Source organism: Hylobates moloch, unplaced genomic scaffold (assembly GCF_009828535.3).
Source record: "Hylobates moloch isolate HMO894 unplaced genomic scaffold, HMol_V3 SCAFFOLD_5, whole genome shotgun sequence".
Lineage (NCBI taxonomy): Eukaryota > Metazoa > Chordata > Mammalia > Primates > Hylobatidae > Hylobates > Hylobates moloch.
The window spans coordinates 109,683,457-109,700,575 of NW_026652280.1; the positions used below are offsets into that span (position 1 = coordinate 109,683,457).

Here is a 17,119-nt window from a genome sequence, read left to right on the forward strand (position 1 = left end):
ACCTTTTGTTCCATGGTTCATTTGAATTTCCCAGTCTAAAAATTATCTTTGCATGAGTTACATTATTTTAAATCAATATTGCTCCATCTTTATTATCTGATAATAGAGGAAATGGTGAACTGAAAATAAAACAAGTCAGAAAATTCACAAATTCTTTACATATACCTTCAGATGTGTGTTTTCTATACATGATAGAAAAGAAATGGAATCAACCTAGTTGCTCATTAGTGGTGGACTGGATAAAGAAAATGTGGTACATACACACTATGGAATGTTATGCAGCCACGAAAAACTAAAACATATACTTTGCAGCACATGGATGCAGCGGAGGCCATTATCCTAAACGAACTAATGCAGGAACAGAAAACCAAATGCTGCATTTTCTCACTAATAAGTAGATCTAAACACTGAGTACACATGGGCATAAAGATGGGAATGATAGACAGTGGGGCCTATTTAAGAGGGGAGGTTGGGAGGAGGGTAAGGATCAAAAAACTACCTATCAGGTACTATGCTCACTAACTAGGTGATGAAATTGTTTGTACATCAAACCCCAGTGGCATGCAGTTTACCCATGTAACAAACCTGCACATGTACCCCCTAAACCTAAAAATTGAGTAAAGAAAAAAAAGTACCTTAACAATTTTGTTTTAAAATTATGTTTGACTAAATTGTTTAAATTTTTAAATGTTTTAAAATGTAAAAAAGTTTAAATGTGAGAATTTTTAAAAAATGTTTTAAAATATGGGGAAACTGAAACTGAACTGATGGTTTTAATTTTAAAAGCCATGTGGATGACCTACCAGATGAATAATCTGCTTATGGCTATGCCATCAACCCATTGATTTCCTCACTTCACTTTAACCTAAGGTCCTTAAAACAAGAGTTTCATGTTCTTATCTTTGTAATTCCACCCTACCTCTAACAACCCTGAGTGCATGGTCAAGCTAAACCAATTATTTTTTAAGTTGACTGTGTTAGACCAACTATGAACTCCATTCGCTGCCTTCCCACTGAGTCTTAGTTATATTTATTTTGAATTAAATGAAAATGTTCTTGATTTGATTTTGTATTTTAGAAGTATCAGATGCAAAGAATAAAGCTTTCAGCAAGTTTGGATCTTTTTCTGCCACCTTAGAAAATGGAATCTGCCTCTCGATAAGTTACTATGGATCAAATGGAATGGCACCAGGTGAAATGAACACAACAGAAAGGATAAGTGTGCCCCACAGCCAAGGGTCCCTGCCACTGCCCATTCTCAGTCTGCTCACTTGTCAATAACATGTTGTGATTTAATGCTCCTCATAGTTTTTCCTGCAGGATGGTAATAGAAGAGGGGTGTGTGTGTGTGTGTGTGTGTGTGTGTGTGTATACATGTATATACACTCATATATACCAGTTATCCTTCTTAACTACCCCATAAAAATGAGCCTTTTAGTTGGGTGTAAAAGAAAGCATAAATTGATAAGGAATCCTCTTGGTTTTCTTTGTGAATCCTGTTATTATAGAACTGTTCAGTGTGCTTCAGGACATTAGCCTTAAAGGAGCTATGAAGTGGACATATTGAAAGATTTCTGTACCCCACTTCCTTCCTTCCTTCCTTCCTTCTTTCTTTCTTTCTTTCTTTCTTTCTTTCTTTCTTTCTTTCTTTTTTCTTTCTTTCTTTCTTTTTTCTTTCTTTCTTTCTTTCTTATTTGAGACAGGATCTTGCTCTGTCACTTAGGCTGGAGTGCAGTGGCACAATCATGCCTCACAGCAGCCTCAAACTCCTGAGCTCAAGCAATCTTCCCATCTCAGCCTCCTGAGTAATTGGGACTTCAGGTGCATGCCACCACACCTGGCTAATTATTTTTGGTGGAGATGAAGTCTTACTATGTTTCCCAAGCTGGTCTTAAACTCCTGTGCTCAAGTGATCCTCCCACCTTGGCCTCCCAAAGTGCTGGGATTACAAACGTGAACCACTGCACCTGGCCTTCTACCCCATTTTCAATAAAGAAATTATCCAACTGGAAGCTGTTTCTTTACAAACCACAAAATAGGATGTCACTTTACCAAGAACCAATTAGGAAATCTGTGGCTTCCCATGCATTTTAGAGGGATCTGCCACAACATATTTTCTTAAAGTATTATAAAATCAAAGGGTAAACTCTGTGGTGCATAAACTTAAAACTTTATGTTAGAGTAGATCATGGTGATCCAATTACCTGTCTTTCTATATAGTTTCTTTTTTGCAGAGACAAATTTTCAATGGATGATTATAATCTTATTTCTTACCTTGTGTCAAATATCCTAGAACTCTACTGAGTTTGAGAGTCCATTAGATTTCTTAGTATTTTTGCTTTATTGGAGATTTTGTGTTTTAATTTTGCCTTTGCCTTTGATTTGTTGTTAAATCAGCAACTGGAGAAGTCATTTGATGCCTAACAAATTACATATTAAAATCCATTATCACTACCCAGTCACTAAAAATTCCTACCTCTTCTTAATATAGGTTATCATTATTTTGGCTTAAGATATTTATACCTACTATCAATTTTGTTGCTCCTATTCCTGAGTGATTTTCTTAATCTTGATTTAGCCCTTAAATTAATATGTAATAATTCCATTTTAAACAGATGTTCCTAATTTCAAGTTATAAATATGGCATTTGAAAATGTTTGTAGTGTAGATAATAAGTAATATTTTACATCCTATATGTTTTTTTAAAAAGTTGAAGGTATAAATCTTTGTAAAAATTATATGCATATATATACACACACACACACATTTCCTAAGGATTCATATATAACTGATATTTAAGAACTTTATCTGCTAATGGCTTAACAAGTTTCCATTCCAGTTCTCCCCCTTTAATTGGGTAGACACAGCTAAACATAATTTAGTATCCTTTTGGACAAACAAAGAGTAGACAGTACAGCTATGCAATAGGCAAAAATATAAAGAAACCCAATCTCATCTTTGGACACTACTTTGTACCTTCTTGCTAAGAGGAATAGGTCATTCTTGCTTCTTACTGCCTTTCAGGGCGCCTAGTGAATATACCTAAAATTAAGAATCTTAATCTTAATCTTAATATTAATCAGGCCCCAACTTATGTTTTACCTTCTTTACCCAAACCCTGGATGACAACGAACCTGACCTGTTTTCCCATAGAGAAGTATACCTTCCTACCCTATTATTTCTGTGCCTTTCAGTTCCTTGAATAAACTATGCTGTCTCTTACATCTGCCCATTTTCTCATGCTGTACCACTACTCAGAATACTTTCTCCTGACATGTGCACCACTACTTTCAACAATTAAACTTCCTCCCATCCTGCAAGCCACAGCATAGAGGTGTTACTTGCTCTCAGAAATGCTTCCCAGAGTAAGTGGCAGTAGTATGCGAACTGGATCTTTGGAGGTGAGTGAGAATTGCCTATGCAAAAAATGGAAGGAAAGGAATTGTAGATACCAGGAATAGCGTGTGTAAAAGTCCAGTAGTGTAAAAGCATAGAAAGGCTTTTCCATTTATGGAAAGGTGAAGTGTTCAGTATAGCCACAGTAGACTGTACAAAGACATTTTGCAGTAGATTCCCTTCTTCTGGGTTCCTAAGGCACTCGGTATTTCCTCTATCACAGACTGAACACACAGCATTGTACCTGAGGGGTTCTAATCTGAACTACCCACTAAATTATACACTCCTTATCTGTCTCATCCATCATTGGCTATCCATTTCACAGTACATACAGTACATAGTAGTAGGTACACAATAAATATTTACTGAATATTAGTAAATGGATGGGGATGAGAGGGGGGAATTTCCAGATGCCTGAAACTGAACACCATTCACTTGTTTATATACTGTACCTTCTATGGGTCAAGCAACTTGCTGGCACTGAGCCACTAAGATGAATTAAATCATGGTACATCTACACAAAGAACTCACTGTCTAATGAACAAGGAAAACATATAAATAGAGCAATAATAACTGTCTTAGTGCTAGAAATTATACATAAAGAGAGTACTGGGAACAGTCAGCACATACTTCAGAGAAATTGTAGCATTTCAGATGGGACTTTAGAGCTGAGTGGTCTTGCGGTCCTTTAAAGTCTTAAAAGGCAGAGGCTCGTGATGTTGCTGATTTGTTTGTGGGTCAAGCCTGACAGGGAAGGCATGAAAACCCTCAAGAGTCTCCCCTGACATACGAGCTTGATGAAGAGCCCCTTCAAGGGGAGACATAACAGTTGCAGGCAAGGTGCTCAATTTTAAGGGAGGCAAGCAAGCATTAGGAGCCCCAGGGGGCTTTTTAATAAAGGTAGCTGCAAAAGCACGTACCAGGGCCTCTTCATCTTCCCCTGGTGAAAGCAGAGGTGAAGCAGGAGAAGTAGGCAATGGTAATTTTTCAGTCTCCTCACAAGACAATTTCTCATCTCTTGGAGACGGTTGATGACCAACAACCAACTTTTCCTCAGACATGATAGGGGCAGAAGATTCCCTACTGGATGTTGTCCCAAGGGGCTTGTAAGCCTCAGGGCAAGGCACAAGGCACTCCTGGACCAGGTTAAAAAGCCCAAAGGTGTCTACAGGAGTTCTGTCAGGGCCATGCAGAGTATAATGCTTCCGCAGGCCTTCCCCTACCTTTGACCAGGTATCCATGTTAATAGTGCCTTCCTCGGGGAACCAAGGACATGCCTCTTGTACTGTCTCCAAGAATTTTTCTAACTGCTTAGTTTTTATAGAAGCCCCATGGGCATGCATCATAGATTGCAACACTTGAATGTAAAGAGCTCGTTCCTTAGAACCAGAATGTCCCATTTTTACTCCTAATGTATGACTATGCGCCCACAACTGTTTATACTCACAACTTCTGCAGAACTTACCAGAACTGGGCGTTCTTCTCACAGTATTTCTCGGGTCCCTGTTCGGGCGCCACCTCTTGCGGTCCTGCTGCAGGGGTTATTCAGGGATGCACCAAGAAGTAGTGAGAGGAATGATGAAAGAAAGACACAGAGAAGCGGGATTAGGAGGGACGGTCCCCTGATAGGGAAGCGCCACAAGCTCTGGTTTATTCAGTGCTTTTATACATGCCAGAGGTCAAAAGTCCAGACAATAATTGCTTTTGTCTTCAATTGATGTGGCCTCCGCAGTCTGTCCTGTGCTAACCATTAACTATGAAAAGCCATTCACAGCGCTTCACTGATCTGGTAAGAACAGGAAGCTACCCATGACAGGATCTTCAGTGGTCAGGTCTTTGCCATGCCACCTACTTCCCTGTCTGCAGGCTTTGCCAATGCATGGGCATGTGAATTTGGCTCCCCACAGAGTGGGAACTATCCAGGCACAGAAACGAGCAAAGGGAATTCCAGAACTTAAGAACCATGTTAATAAACACACAATTGTGTCAAAACATGGCATCTTCACAGAAAGGTGAAAAGTTCAGTGTGGCTGCAGTGGAGGTAGGTGAAGACCAGATTGTGAAGAATGTTACATGCCCTACATAAGCAGTGAGTGGCAGAGGACTTTAAGTAAGGGAGGTGACATGATCATATTTTACTTTAGGAGCATAATTTTAATGGTAGTTTGGAGAGTACACTGAAGTGGTGGTATTGGAAGTGCTGTGGTATCAGTTAGCAAACTGCTGCAGAAGACCCAGCAAGCAATTATGGGACCCTGAAATAAGATAATGGGAATAGATAGAAGAGGCATAATTTGGGAGGAAGATCTTAGGCCTTGATGACTGGTTGGATGTGTAGGATGAGTCAAAAAGAGTAAATGCAAATGATCTCAATGTCTAACTTGGGGAACAGAGTGCATAATTGCTCATGGTATTAACTGAAATTAAGAATGTAGGGGGCTTAATCTGCTTTGGAGAAGAGAGACTTAATTGAGTTTGAATTGTCTGTAGCACCACAACCGGGAGATGCCTTAAAAAAGTGAGAAATATAGGTCTGGAAGTGAGAAGGAAGGTCATGCCTTGAGATGTTAATTTTGGAGTCATTAGCATGTAGATGACAATTGAAGCCCCAGTGGTAAATGAGATCATCCAGATCTAATATATATAAGAGAGTTGCTCAGCCCTAGCTGTGCATCACAGTCACATGTAGTGTTTCACAAATACAAGTGCCTGGGCCTCATCTCCAATGAGTCTGATTCAGTAGGTCAAGGTGGGGCCTGAGCATGTTGTTTTTCTAATTTCATGAGTAATTATTACAGGCAAGCAGGATTGAGAACATAATAAACCCTGCAACCTAAAAACATTTAGGGGATTGGCCGAGCATGGTGGCTCATGTCTGTAATCCCAGCACTTTGGAGGCCGAGGCAGGCAGATCACTTGAGGTCAGGAGTTCGAGACCAGCTTGGTCAACATGGTGAAACCCCGTGTCTATTCAAAATACAAAAAAATTAGCCAGGCATGGTGGCAGGTGCCTGTAATCCCAGCTACTCAAGAGGCCGAGGCACAAGAACTGCTTGAACCTGGGAGGAGGTTGCAGTGAGCCGAGGTTGCACCACTGCACTCCAGCCTGGGTGACAGAGTGACACTCTGTCTCAAAATAATAATAATAATAAATAAAAACATTTAGGGGACTGACAAAAGAGTAAGTAGAGGAGATTGAGAAAAAAAAATTGACTATAGAGGTAAAAGATTCAGAGAATGTTTTTCTGGAACCCAGAGGAAAATAAAATTCATGACACACAGGATGCTTTAGAGCTCCCCACATAATTACTCCTAGCATGAGCTCTCCTTTTAGAATTCTGGCAATCCTTTAAAACCCAGCAAGTTTATCACATACAAGTTTCTTTTCTGGATTTTCTTATTCATACCATTTATTCTATTTATATTTAGTAGCCTTTATGTTTGGTTATTTACGCAGATCTTATTTAGACTATTTTGACTCTACAAGGACTTTTGCACATTTTTTTCATTATTTTCTGCTGCTCTAAACATTTTATACATAAGAGCCTCTCAAATATTTCTCAAATAAATTTAGATATAGTTTAATGCCCTATCATTAAGGAGTTTACAGTGTAGATGGGAAGGCAAGAACATGAGAAATAATGACTCAGTGAAGCATATCCAAGTAATAAATACCTCAAATTTTCTAACTACAGTCCTGATTTGCAAACCAACTTCATTACTCCTGAAATCTATCCAACTGATAAATCATATTTAGCGAGGTAAAAATTGTTGTCAACTTGTGTAAATTTTTGAGTTGTAAATGTTATTTCACAAGGATATCAAATATGAATGTTGAATCAACTTCATTTTTACTTTTTCTGTTTATAGAAGATAAGGATCCTGATTTAGAAACAATATTGAATATCCCTTCAGCACTCACGCCAACAGTGGTTCCTGTTATAGTGACCGTTCCTCAAAGCAAAGCTAAAGGGAAAACAAAAGGCAAAGAAAAACCCAAAGAATCCCTTAAAGAAGAAGAGCACCCAAAAGAAGAAGAGAAAAAGGTAAACGAACCTTGCCATAGATTCCCAAACTCTGTTTCTGCTTCAGTGTTAACTTTTTTAAAACCATGACTTATGTCAATAGTGTTATTATAGTGCATACGTTTTATTGTGCAGATACATTAACATCCCTTGTAGTCTCAACTTTGAATAGACAAGAAGGATTTGTACACAAAAGTTGGGTTACCACTCCAGGAGACATATTGTCATACATAAGTTGTGTCAGGTCATTCATTCAAAGTTTGGAAAAACTTAGTTCAACCTTTTATCCACTCTATTTCTTGGGTTTTCTTTGCTTTTGGTTGGTCAAGTTTCTGCCATTCCTTATTTTTAATACTTTGTTTAGCTCCACTGTGATAAATAACAATTAGAAGAAAAACATATTTAACCAAACAATGGAATCAGTTTCATTTGGTCAAGTTGGTCTTAGATATTGATGTGCTAAGAATCTAACAAGACTGACAGCCCACCTCTGATTAAAGAGTAGTCCACCTATTACCCCTAGCCCTTCATCATAGTAAACACACACACGTGCACACACACACACACACACACACACACACTTTGACTCTAAACAAAGATCTAATAAAACAAAGATCAAAAGATGGTTCTGCTTTTCCACTGTTGGTGGGAGTGTACATTAGTTCAACCATTGTGGAAAATAGTGTTGCAATTCCTCAAGGATCTAGAACCAGAAATACCATTTAACCCAGCAATCTCATTACTGAGTATATACCCAAAGGATTATAAATCATTCTACTATAAAGACACATGCACACATATGTTTATTGTAGCACTATTTACAATAGCAAAGACTTGGAACCAACTCAAATGCCCATCAATGATAGACTGAATAAAGAAAATGTGGTATACATACACCATGGAATACTATGCAGCCATAGAAAAGAATAAGTTCATGTCCTTTGCAGGGACATGGATGAAGCTGGAAACCATCATTCTCAGCAAACTAACACAGGAACAGAAAACCAAACACCACACATTCTCACTCATAAGTGGGAGTTGAACAATGAGAACACATGGACGCAGGGTGGGGAATATCACACACTTGGGGCCTGTCAGGGGGTCAAGGGCAAGGAGCAGGAGAGCATTAGGACAAATACCTAATGCATGCAGGGCTTAAAACATAGATATCAGGTTGATAGGTGCAGCAAACCACCATGGTACATATATACCTATGTAACAAACCTGAACATTCTTCACATGTGTCCCAGAACTTAAAGTAAAATAAAAATTTTTTTTTTTTTTTTAGAGAGGGTTCTGAAAGACCGGCAACAAGGAAACTATTGGTTAAGTCTTGACTATTGGTACTTACTACCAAAAAAGTACAGTGTACAAATAATCAACTACTAGAAGATAAAATGTTTAAAAATACCCCAAGAACCTGGGTTTCAGACTCTGGCCTTGTAAAAGTTATGAGGTTTAAATATGACATTGCCTCTGTACCATATTTACATAGTTATACTAGGTAAAATTTCTTATGCCAGGCCCCTTGACTCTTGTTAAGTAAAAATGTTCAAGTGTTAAAACAGAATAACTCCAGGTAATTCATTTAAAATTAATTTGGCCAAAGGCATCTTGCTAGCAAACCAATTTGTTCACTTAATTTTTTTAAAATAAATGATAATGGAAGGGTGAGGATAATACTAGTTTTATGTGTGATGACAGATTTGACATGGCAGGTTTGCATCTTTGAGCAGTTTTGTTCATTTTACAGAATTTCATAAGTATTTTTCTCTTTTTGCTTTGTGTTTTAAATTTATTTTTAGCTAATTATTTATATATTTTTCCTCTGTTAGTGACAAAGAAAAGGCAGAACAACTTAAGTGTTCAACAATAGAAGACTAGTTAGAAAAAAACAAATATCCACCAATTGGGTACCAGTGGAGTGATTTTGGTGGCTAACAAAAGAGAACCAATTGGAAAAATTGAAATGATCATCATTAGGGATTGTTTGAAAGTTACCAAGTAAATTTCATTCTTAAGTACATATAACCAAACAAGGGATTTAGGCATAGCTGACATAAAATTAATTAGGATTTTAAAGTAAACACACCCAAACCCTCATTAATTTACAAATAACTTCATAATTGTCTTTTATTTTTATTTTATTACTTTCATTTGCTACAAAAGCAGTATGTGCTCATTATAGAAAACAAAGGACAGATATCCTAATAGCATAATATCTCTAGCATCCAAATTGTAAGAATACACCAAAAAATGTGTTGGAGATGTTGGTCTCTCACACACTTTTTATGTATTAGTTTGGACTGCTATAAAAAAAATACCTTAGACTAGGTGATTTATAAACAATCAAAATTTATTGCTCACAGTTCAAGAGGCTGTGAAGTCCAATATCAAGATATTAGCAGATTTGATGTCTGGCGAGAGCCTGTTTCTCTTATTTTATTTTACTTTATTCTATTTAAAATGGAGTTCTTGCTCTGTCACTCAGGCTGGAGTATGGTAGTGTGGGCTCAAACTCCTGGGCTCAAGCAGTCATCCCACCTCAGCATCCCAAGTAGCTGGGACCACAGGCATGCACCACCATGCCTGGCCAATTCTTTTAATTTTTAAAGAGACTGAGTCTCACTGTGTTACCCTGGCTGGCCTCTAACTCCTTGCCTCAGGTGATCTTCCCAACTCACTCTTTTGAGTAGCTGAAATTGCAACCACAAACCACCAGGCTCAGCTATTCCTCATACAGATGGTGCCTTCAATGTGTCCTCACATGGCAGAAGAGGAAGAGGCAAAGGTGTTCCCATCAACCTCTTCTTTAAAAGCACTAATCCCACTCATGAGGGTGGAGCCCTCATGACTTAATCACTTTCTAAACCGTCTCACCTTTTAATACTGTCACACTGGGTATTAGGTTCTAACATACGAATTTGGGTGGGGGACACCAACATTCAGATGCCAGCACTGCCCTTATACCTACATATCCAAACAGAGGCATCCTTCAAGGCCTACTTCAAGCCCCAATTATTCCACAAATCCTTTCCCAATTGTTCTTATTAACTTTCACTATATCTCTATTTTCTGAGAAAAGATGTGCCAACTATTGTTACTGCCATTTGTCTCACCTGTCTGTGTGTCAGTCTGCAAGTAGAATATAAATTGCAAAACCACAGAGACTCCTGCATCCTTGCAGGGTCCACCTAGCTCTGTGCAAGTCATATCCTGAGCACTCAGCACATCCTGGCTTAGTCAAAATAAATAATAGCTCATTAAGAAAATGACAGCCCATTATTCACATGCTAAATTATTTACAGGAAGAAGAAGCAGAACCAGAACCTGTTTTACAGGAGACTTTTGATGTTCCCACCTTCCAAAGCCTAAATGTGTCTTGCCCCAGTGGGCTCCTGTTGACTTTCATTGGGCAAGAATCTACAGGTGAGTGCTATATGGTGTAGAGTGGGGAAGCAGGAAGCAAAATGTCACGTAGAAAACAGGAAATTGTGTATTTTCATGCCAGTTAAACATACATCTTGTTGATAATGAACACTAGACTGTTTTAACATTTTTAGCATTTACTATGGCCAGGCACTATCTAAGTACTTAGTATACATGTCAAAAATACAAATATTATGATCTAAATACTAACTACTCTATTTTACAAAATAAGGAAATTGAGTCTTCAGGAGGTTCAGTTACTTGCCCAAGGTCACTCAACTCCCAAGTGGCAGAGCTGAAATGCCATTCTCAGCCCAGTGATGACAAAGCCAGTGCTCTTAAAAACTTGTGTGTATCCCTATGTTCTTGCCTCTACAGATGGTCATGGGTGCAGCATGTTGCTGGTCTGACCAAAACAAATGACACTGGACACAAAGTACATAGAGATAGATGTAGATTAAACAGGTTAAGGAAACCAAGTCTTCATTTTCATGTATCCATAGATAATTTTATAGTGTTGGTTCTGTACATGGCTCCTAACTTCTTCAGCTAAGTAAGTAAGTACAAGTAAGATTTCTTCAATTAACCTGATGAGGCATCTGCATTTGTAACTGAATTTGAATATCACTTAAATAGAAACTCACTGTTGCAGTAGAAGTAGAAGATGCAACAAAGCAGGCACTGAACTTCTGTGATTTAAGGGGTGCCATGATTTTCCTGTTAGCCTGATATATAGTTCTTAAAATGCTATCATTATGTGTTAATTCCTTTGTGTTAAGGCTTTTTGGCCCCAGTAAACCACATCATAAATTAAGAGAAATTGTCCTGGATTTTATTAGAGAGAGTGGCTTACACATGGAGAAGGTACCTACTAGGTGTTGTAGATGACCTAATTTACTACCTTTGAATGTAACAAGGTCATCAAAGAACCAGTATTCTAGGCCATCTGTCATAACATGGAAACTGCCCTATTACTCACATGCAGACAAAAGAAAATAAGCACCAGGCATGGTGTCTCACACCTATAATCACAGCACTTTGGAAGTCTGAGGTGGGAGGATCGCTTGAGGCCAAGAGTTTGAGACCAGCGTAGCCAACATAATAAGACCCTGTGTCTACAAAAAAATAGAAAAACTTAACAGGGTGTTGTGGTGCAAGCCTATAGTCCCAGCTGCTCAGAAGGCGTGAATCCAGGAGTTTGAGGCTGCAGTGAGCTACGATTGCACCATTGCACTCCAGCCTGGACGACAAAGCGAGACCTTGTCTCTATTTTTAAAACAAAGAAAAGAAAAGAAAAAGAAAATAATTAAGCAAGAAGGTAAAATCCAGCCCTGCAGCATTGTCTAGTTCACAAGAAGGCTTTATTCTTTTTTTAGGTCAATATGCTATAGATGAGGAACCCAGCTGGGACATCATGGTCCGTCAGAGCTACCCCCAGAGGGTGAAGCACTATGAGTTCTATAAAACGGTGATGCCACCCGCAGAGCAGGAGGCTTCAAGGGTTATCACCAGTCAAGGCACTGTTGTCAAATATATGTTGGATGGATCCACACAGGTAAAAGAATGTGTTAGAGAAATTATTCTTCCCCGTTCCAAAGTAAAAGACAAGTTATGGGTAAGGAACTGTTATATAGCGGGGAAAAGGAACAACTCACTTGAAAAAGGAATGACACCTTAAAATGACAAATGATAAATAATATATTTAGAATTAAAAAACACTATATGCAGAGCAGGATACAAATAAACTTGTCATTTCTCTGCATGATGTAAGATTGCAAACTGAACAGTTTTTTCCTTTTCTCCCTCTCAAGCTACCTTAAACTAATTTTAAAAATGTAAATAATGAATTCATAATGGTACTGGAGAACAACAAAGCATGTCATCAATAATAGATCAGAAGATTTGGAGAATTTCTTTTAAAATGCAGATCAGATGAGATCAAACTGATGGAGAAATATGCACAAAGTTAAAACATACACAAGAGGAAAACATGCAGCAAAATTAAACATCAAAATGGGAGTTCTACAACAAACATTTTGCATATGGAGCTCTGAGCTCAGAAAATGAGGGTAGTTCCCCAGGTAACTCACTGTCACCCAGAAGATGGGGACGAGAAACCTTAAAAATCAGAAGCCATATGCCCTGCTCTTTCCTTTCCCAGTGATCACAAAACAGGAGCTCCTGTGAGTAGACGCTACACCACCAAGAAGTAAAAGGGATTCTCAATGAGAAAGATGCCCATGCACTCAAGAGTCATAAATCTTGGAAAGAAAGCAATCCCATAAAAGTAAAGTACATAATTCAATATCTAAAAGAAATAGCACCTGAAATTATATACTTTAAAAAATTAAAAGCGGGTAAAAGGGATATAGGCAGACTTGAGAGGTTAACAGTTCATAAAATAACAACTTTTTAAAAAGTAGCTAAGGAAAAATATCAAGAGTTCTTAGAAATTAGAAATAATTGTGAGCGATCAAAAATGGGAGGGGGTAGATTATGAGGGCAAGAAAAGCTGAGAGATATGGAAAAAGGGTCCATATAATATAATTTCCAGAAGAAGAAAACAGTAAGAATGAAGGGAGAAAAGAATCAAAGACATAACATAAGAAATTTTCACAGAGCTTAAAAAAATTACTTCAGATTAAATAGGGCAACTGAATGACAATAAGAACTGATATTAATTATCTTTAAAAGATTATCTAAATATGCCATCATGCAATTTTAGGACTGCACAGATAGACAATCCCAAAAGTTTCCCAAAGAAAACAAGTTACCTATACAAGAATAAAAACCAGGTAGACATTTGACTTCTCATCAGCAACACTGGCATTGGTCCTTGTCACGTTCGTTGGGAGTGTCTAGGTACTGATATCAGGTAGATATATCCGTGGTACCTAGAGACACTGTACATACTAGATAGATATTAATAGAAACTATAAATTTAAATATGTGATAAAATTTTAAATACAGTCGTTAGAAAAATTGAAATAGAGTGTATAATTTCCCAATCGCAAAGGGGAAAGGTGAAGAATGGAAAAAATAAAACTCAAATCAATCCAAGAAATGATGGAAATAAAAAGAAAAGAAAAGAAACAAAATAAAAGGTAAATAGAAAGTATAAAATAATATTATTATGGTGGTAACTAGGCTATTGTCTGTGAACTCCAAATCTACCTTTCTATGATCTACTTTGTGCTGCTGGGTCTGGAGGTCTGCAAACAGCATTTCTTCTGTGGATCATTTTGAACCTGTTTCCATTTGACACACAGTGTTTATTGTTAAACAACCTCTCCCTTGCTTCTGAGAATGCTGAAAACTTTTGTTCTTTCTTCAGATTCTCTTTGCAGATGGTGCTGTGAGCAGGAGTCCCAATTCAGGTCTTATTTGTCCTCCTTCTGAAATGCCAGCAACCCCTCACAGTGGAGATTTGATGGACTCTCTTTCTCAGCAGAAATCAGAAACGATACCATCTGAGATTACCAACACAAAGAAAGGTAACAATTGAAGCCTCTCAGTTTATAATGGATTTAGAAAAGTCTTCAAGGGCTTAATAAGTGTTCAATATTATTATTATTATAATACTTGTAACCTTTTCTATGAATATATTCATATATATTCTTATACATATATACATATAAATGAATTCTTGCTATCACAGAATTACGTGCTGTTTCATGAACTGTTTTTCTCTTAGAAATAAATAATTAACAGTTTCATATGTTGTTACGCATTCTTACACATCAGGTGTAATGCCTAAGCTGCTGTTTTAGGGTTGATTGGGCAGATTGATGATGTCAAGATTATAAGTCGCAAGGACAAAAAACCAAACACCGCGTGTTCTCACTCATAGATGGGAATTGAACAATGAGAACTCATGGACACAGGAAGGGGAACATCACACTCCGGGGACTGTTGTGGGGTTGGGGGAGAGGGGAGGGACAGCATTAGGAGATATACCTAATGCTAAATGATGAGTTAATGGGTGCAGGAAATCAACATGGCACATGGATACATATGTAACAAACCTGCACATTGTGCACATGTACCCTAAAGTATAATAAAAAAATAAAAACAAAAAAAAAGTAGGCATCTCTGTGATTCTCCTGAACTTTCCCTCATAATTGCAAGAAGGTATATCAACACCAGGCATGAGGTCCTCATTCAGCAACTTCCAAGAAAAGAGGGCAAATGCAAGAGCTTTCTTCATCAGGAAGGAAAAGGAGTTCCAGAACTCCACTTCTCACCCCAGTAGACCTGTCTTTATGTCATTGACTAGACCTGGCTGGGGACCAAGTTTAGAAAAACAAGTTTTTGGCCTCTTTCTCAGGAGACAGCACTGCTAGCAGGGAAAAAAGAAGGTAAACAATACTTGGATAAGCAATGAACAGTGTCTGCCATAATCTAAATTGCAAGACTGCTGTCCTGAGAAGTGTTTTCAATGCATACCCCTACCACTACCACATGAAAATGTCTACTTCCTCATACCCTCACCAATGCCAGATATTATCATTTTTTAATCTTATTCAACATGATAATCAATGCATCTTATTATGTTGATTTGCATTTCTTTAATTACTGGTGAGGTTAAACATCTAAAGATGTTTCCTGTTTGTTTTGTTTTTCATTTTGTGAATTTCCTATTCATATCTTTTCTTGGTTTACCATTTTGATGGTCATCATTTTCATATTAATTTGTAAGATATTTTTATATAGGAGGTGTATATTTGTGTAACAGGAAAAAAAATCTGATATTTCAAATATTAAATCAGCTAATCCTCTGTGAGGCACATATTTTAATAATCCCCAATTTACAAATGAGAAAATTGAGGGAGAGAGGTTAAGTAATTTCCTTGAGGTCTCTTAGCTAGCAAGGGTAGAGCTGAGATTTGAGTCTGGGTCCCTAACCCCTAAATTACACTGCCTCTCCTGCCTTACAAACTTTTCTCAATTTCTCATATGCCTTTAATGATCTAGATTTAAATCTAGAAACCTAGATTTAATCCTTTTTTGTCAGTTTCTCACATCTCACCACAAAACCCCGAAATATTATATAGAAGCAACTAGATTACTTTTTAATTACCCAATATTTAGTAAAACAGGTTTTCCTTCAGTAGTAGCAGAAGGTTTCTGGTTAGAGAAGTATCCAGATAGCTTTCCAAACTTCTCGGCTCAAGGGTTCCCTCTTGTTGATACAGAGGACTTGATGTAAGACTAGTCTGTGTAGCCACTTTTCTAAGAGCCTACCCTGGTTCTGGAGGACTTCTGCTTCTAGCACAGTGTCCCCCAGATTCCTTCACAGCCCTTCCATCCAAGATGATGCACTCACTTTTTAAATTAATAGACTATTTTTAGAGCAGCTTTAGGTTTACAGAAAAATTGAGTGGAAAGAATGCAGAGTTCCCATTTACTCTGCTCACAGTTTCCCCAATTATTAACATCTTGCTTTAGTGTTGTATATTTGTTACAGCTGATGAACCAATCTTACATTATTATTAACTAAAGCCCATAGTTCACATTAGGGTTCACTCTTGGTGTTGTACATTCTATGTCTCATGTATCATACAGAATACTTTTGCCACCCTAAAAATCCCTCTTCACCTATTCACCCTTCTTATTCCACCCATCCTGAACCACACACACCCTACCCCACCAAACTCCTGGGAACCACTGACCTTTTTATTGTCTGTATAGTCGTACCTTTTCCAGAATGTCATATGATTAGAATCATACCTTATGTAGCCTTTCTAGACCAGGTTCTTTCACTTAGTAATATGCATTTAAGATTCCGCTCTGTCTTTTTATGGCTTGATAGCTCATTTCTTTTTATCACAGTTTAATTGATATTAATTTAATTGCTATTACATCAATTAAATGAAATATTATAGACAATATTTTATCAAAAAACTTTTTAAGTTATAAAACAACAAAGCAACTGTTCCTGCTGAGATTCAGCCATTTTTCTTGAATTGTTCCTCAGATTGTTACAATTCTTTGGTTGATTTTCAAAGTTCTGAAAAAGTTTATTTTAGACTTTGTGGGCCATATGGTCACTGTCACAACTACTCAACTCTGCCACTGGAGCATAAAAACAGCCCTGGGCAATATGTTATTAAATAAGCCTGTGTTCTAATAAAACTTTATGTGCACTAAATATACTAAATTTGAATTTTATATAATTTTCATGTTATAAATTATTACTATTCTTTTGATTCTATTAGCTATTTAGAAATGTAAAAAGAACTACTACTTTACCGACTGTACAAAACAGA

The 17,119-nt window shown here is 37.5% G+C and overlaps 1 protein-coding gene across 5 annotated transcripts in view; it reads left to right on the plus strand.

The window, feature by feature from the left end:
• Positions 1–17,119, plus strand: part of SPAG17 (sperm associated antigen 17) — a 238,684-nt gene that overhangs the window by 151,795 nt on the left and 69,770 nt on the right. For all 5 annotated transcript variants that reach the window (XM_032154861.2, XM_058439406.1, XM_058439405.1 and 2 more), the window contains exons 24-28: positions 1,079–1,192; positions 7,267–7,442; positions 10,730–10,850; positions 12,227–12,405; positions 14,185–14,344. In XM_032154861.2, coding sequence (XP_032010752.1) covers positions 1,079–1,192; positions 7,267–7,442; positions 10,730–10,850; positions 12,227–12,405; positions 14,185–14,344 — 750 coding nt within the window. The remainder of the gene's footprint in view (positions 1–1,078; positions 1,193–7,266; positions 7,443–10,729; positions 10,851–12,226; positions 12,406–14,184; positions 14,345–17,119) is intronic.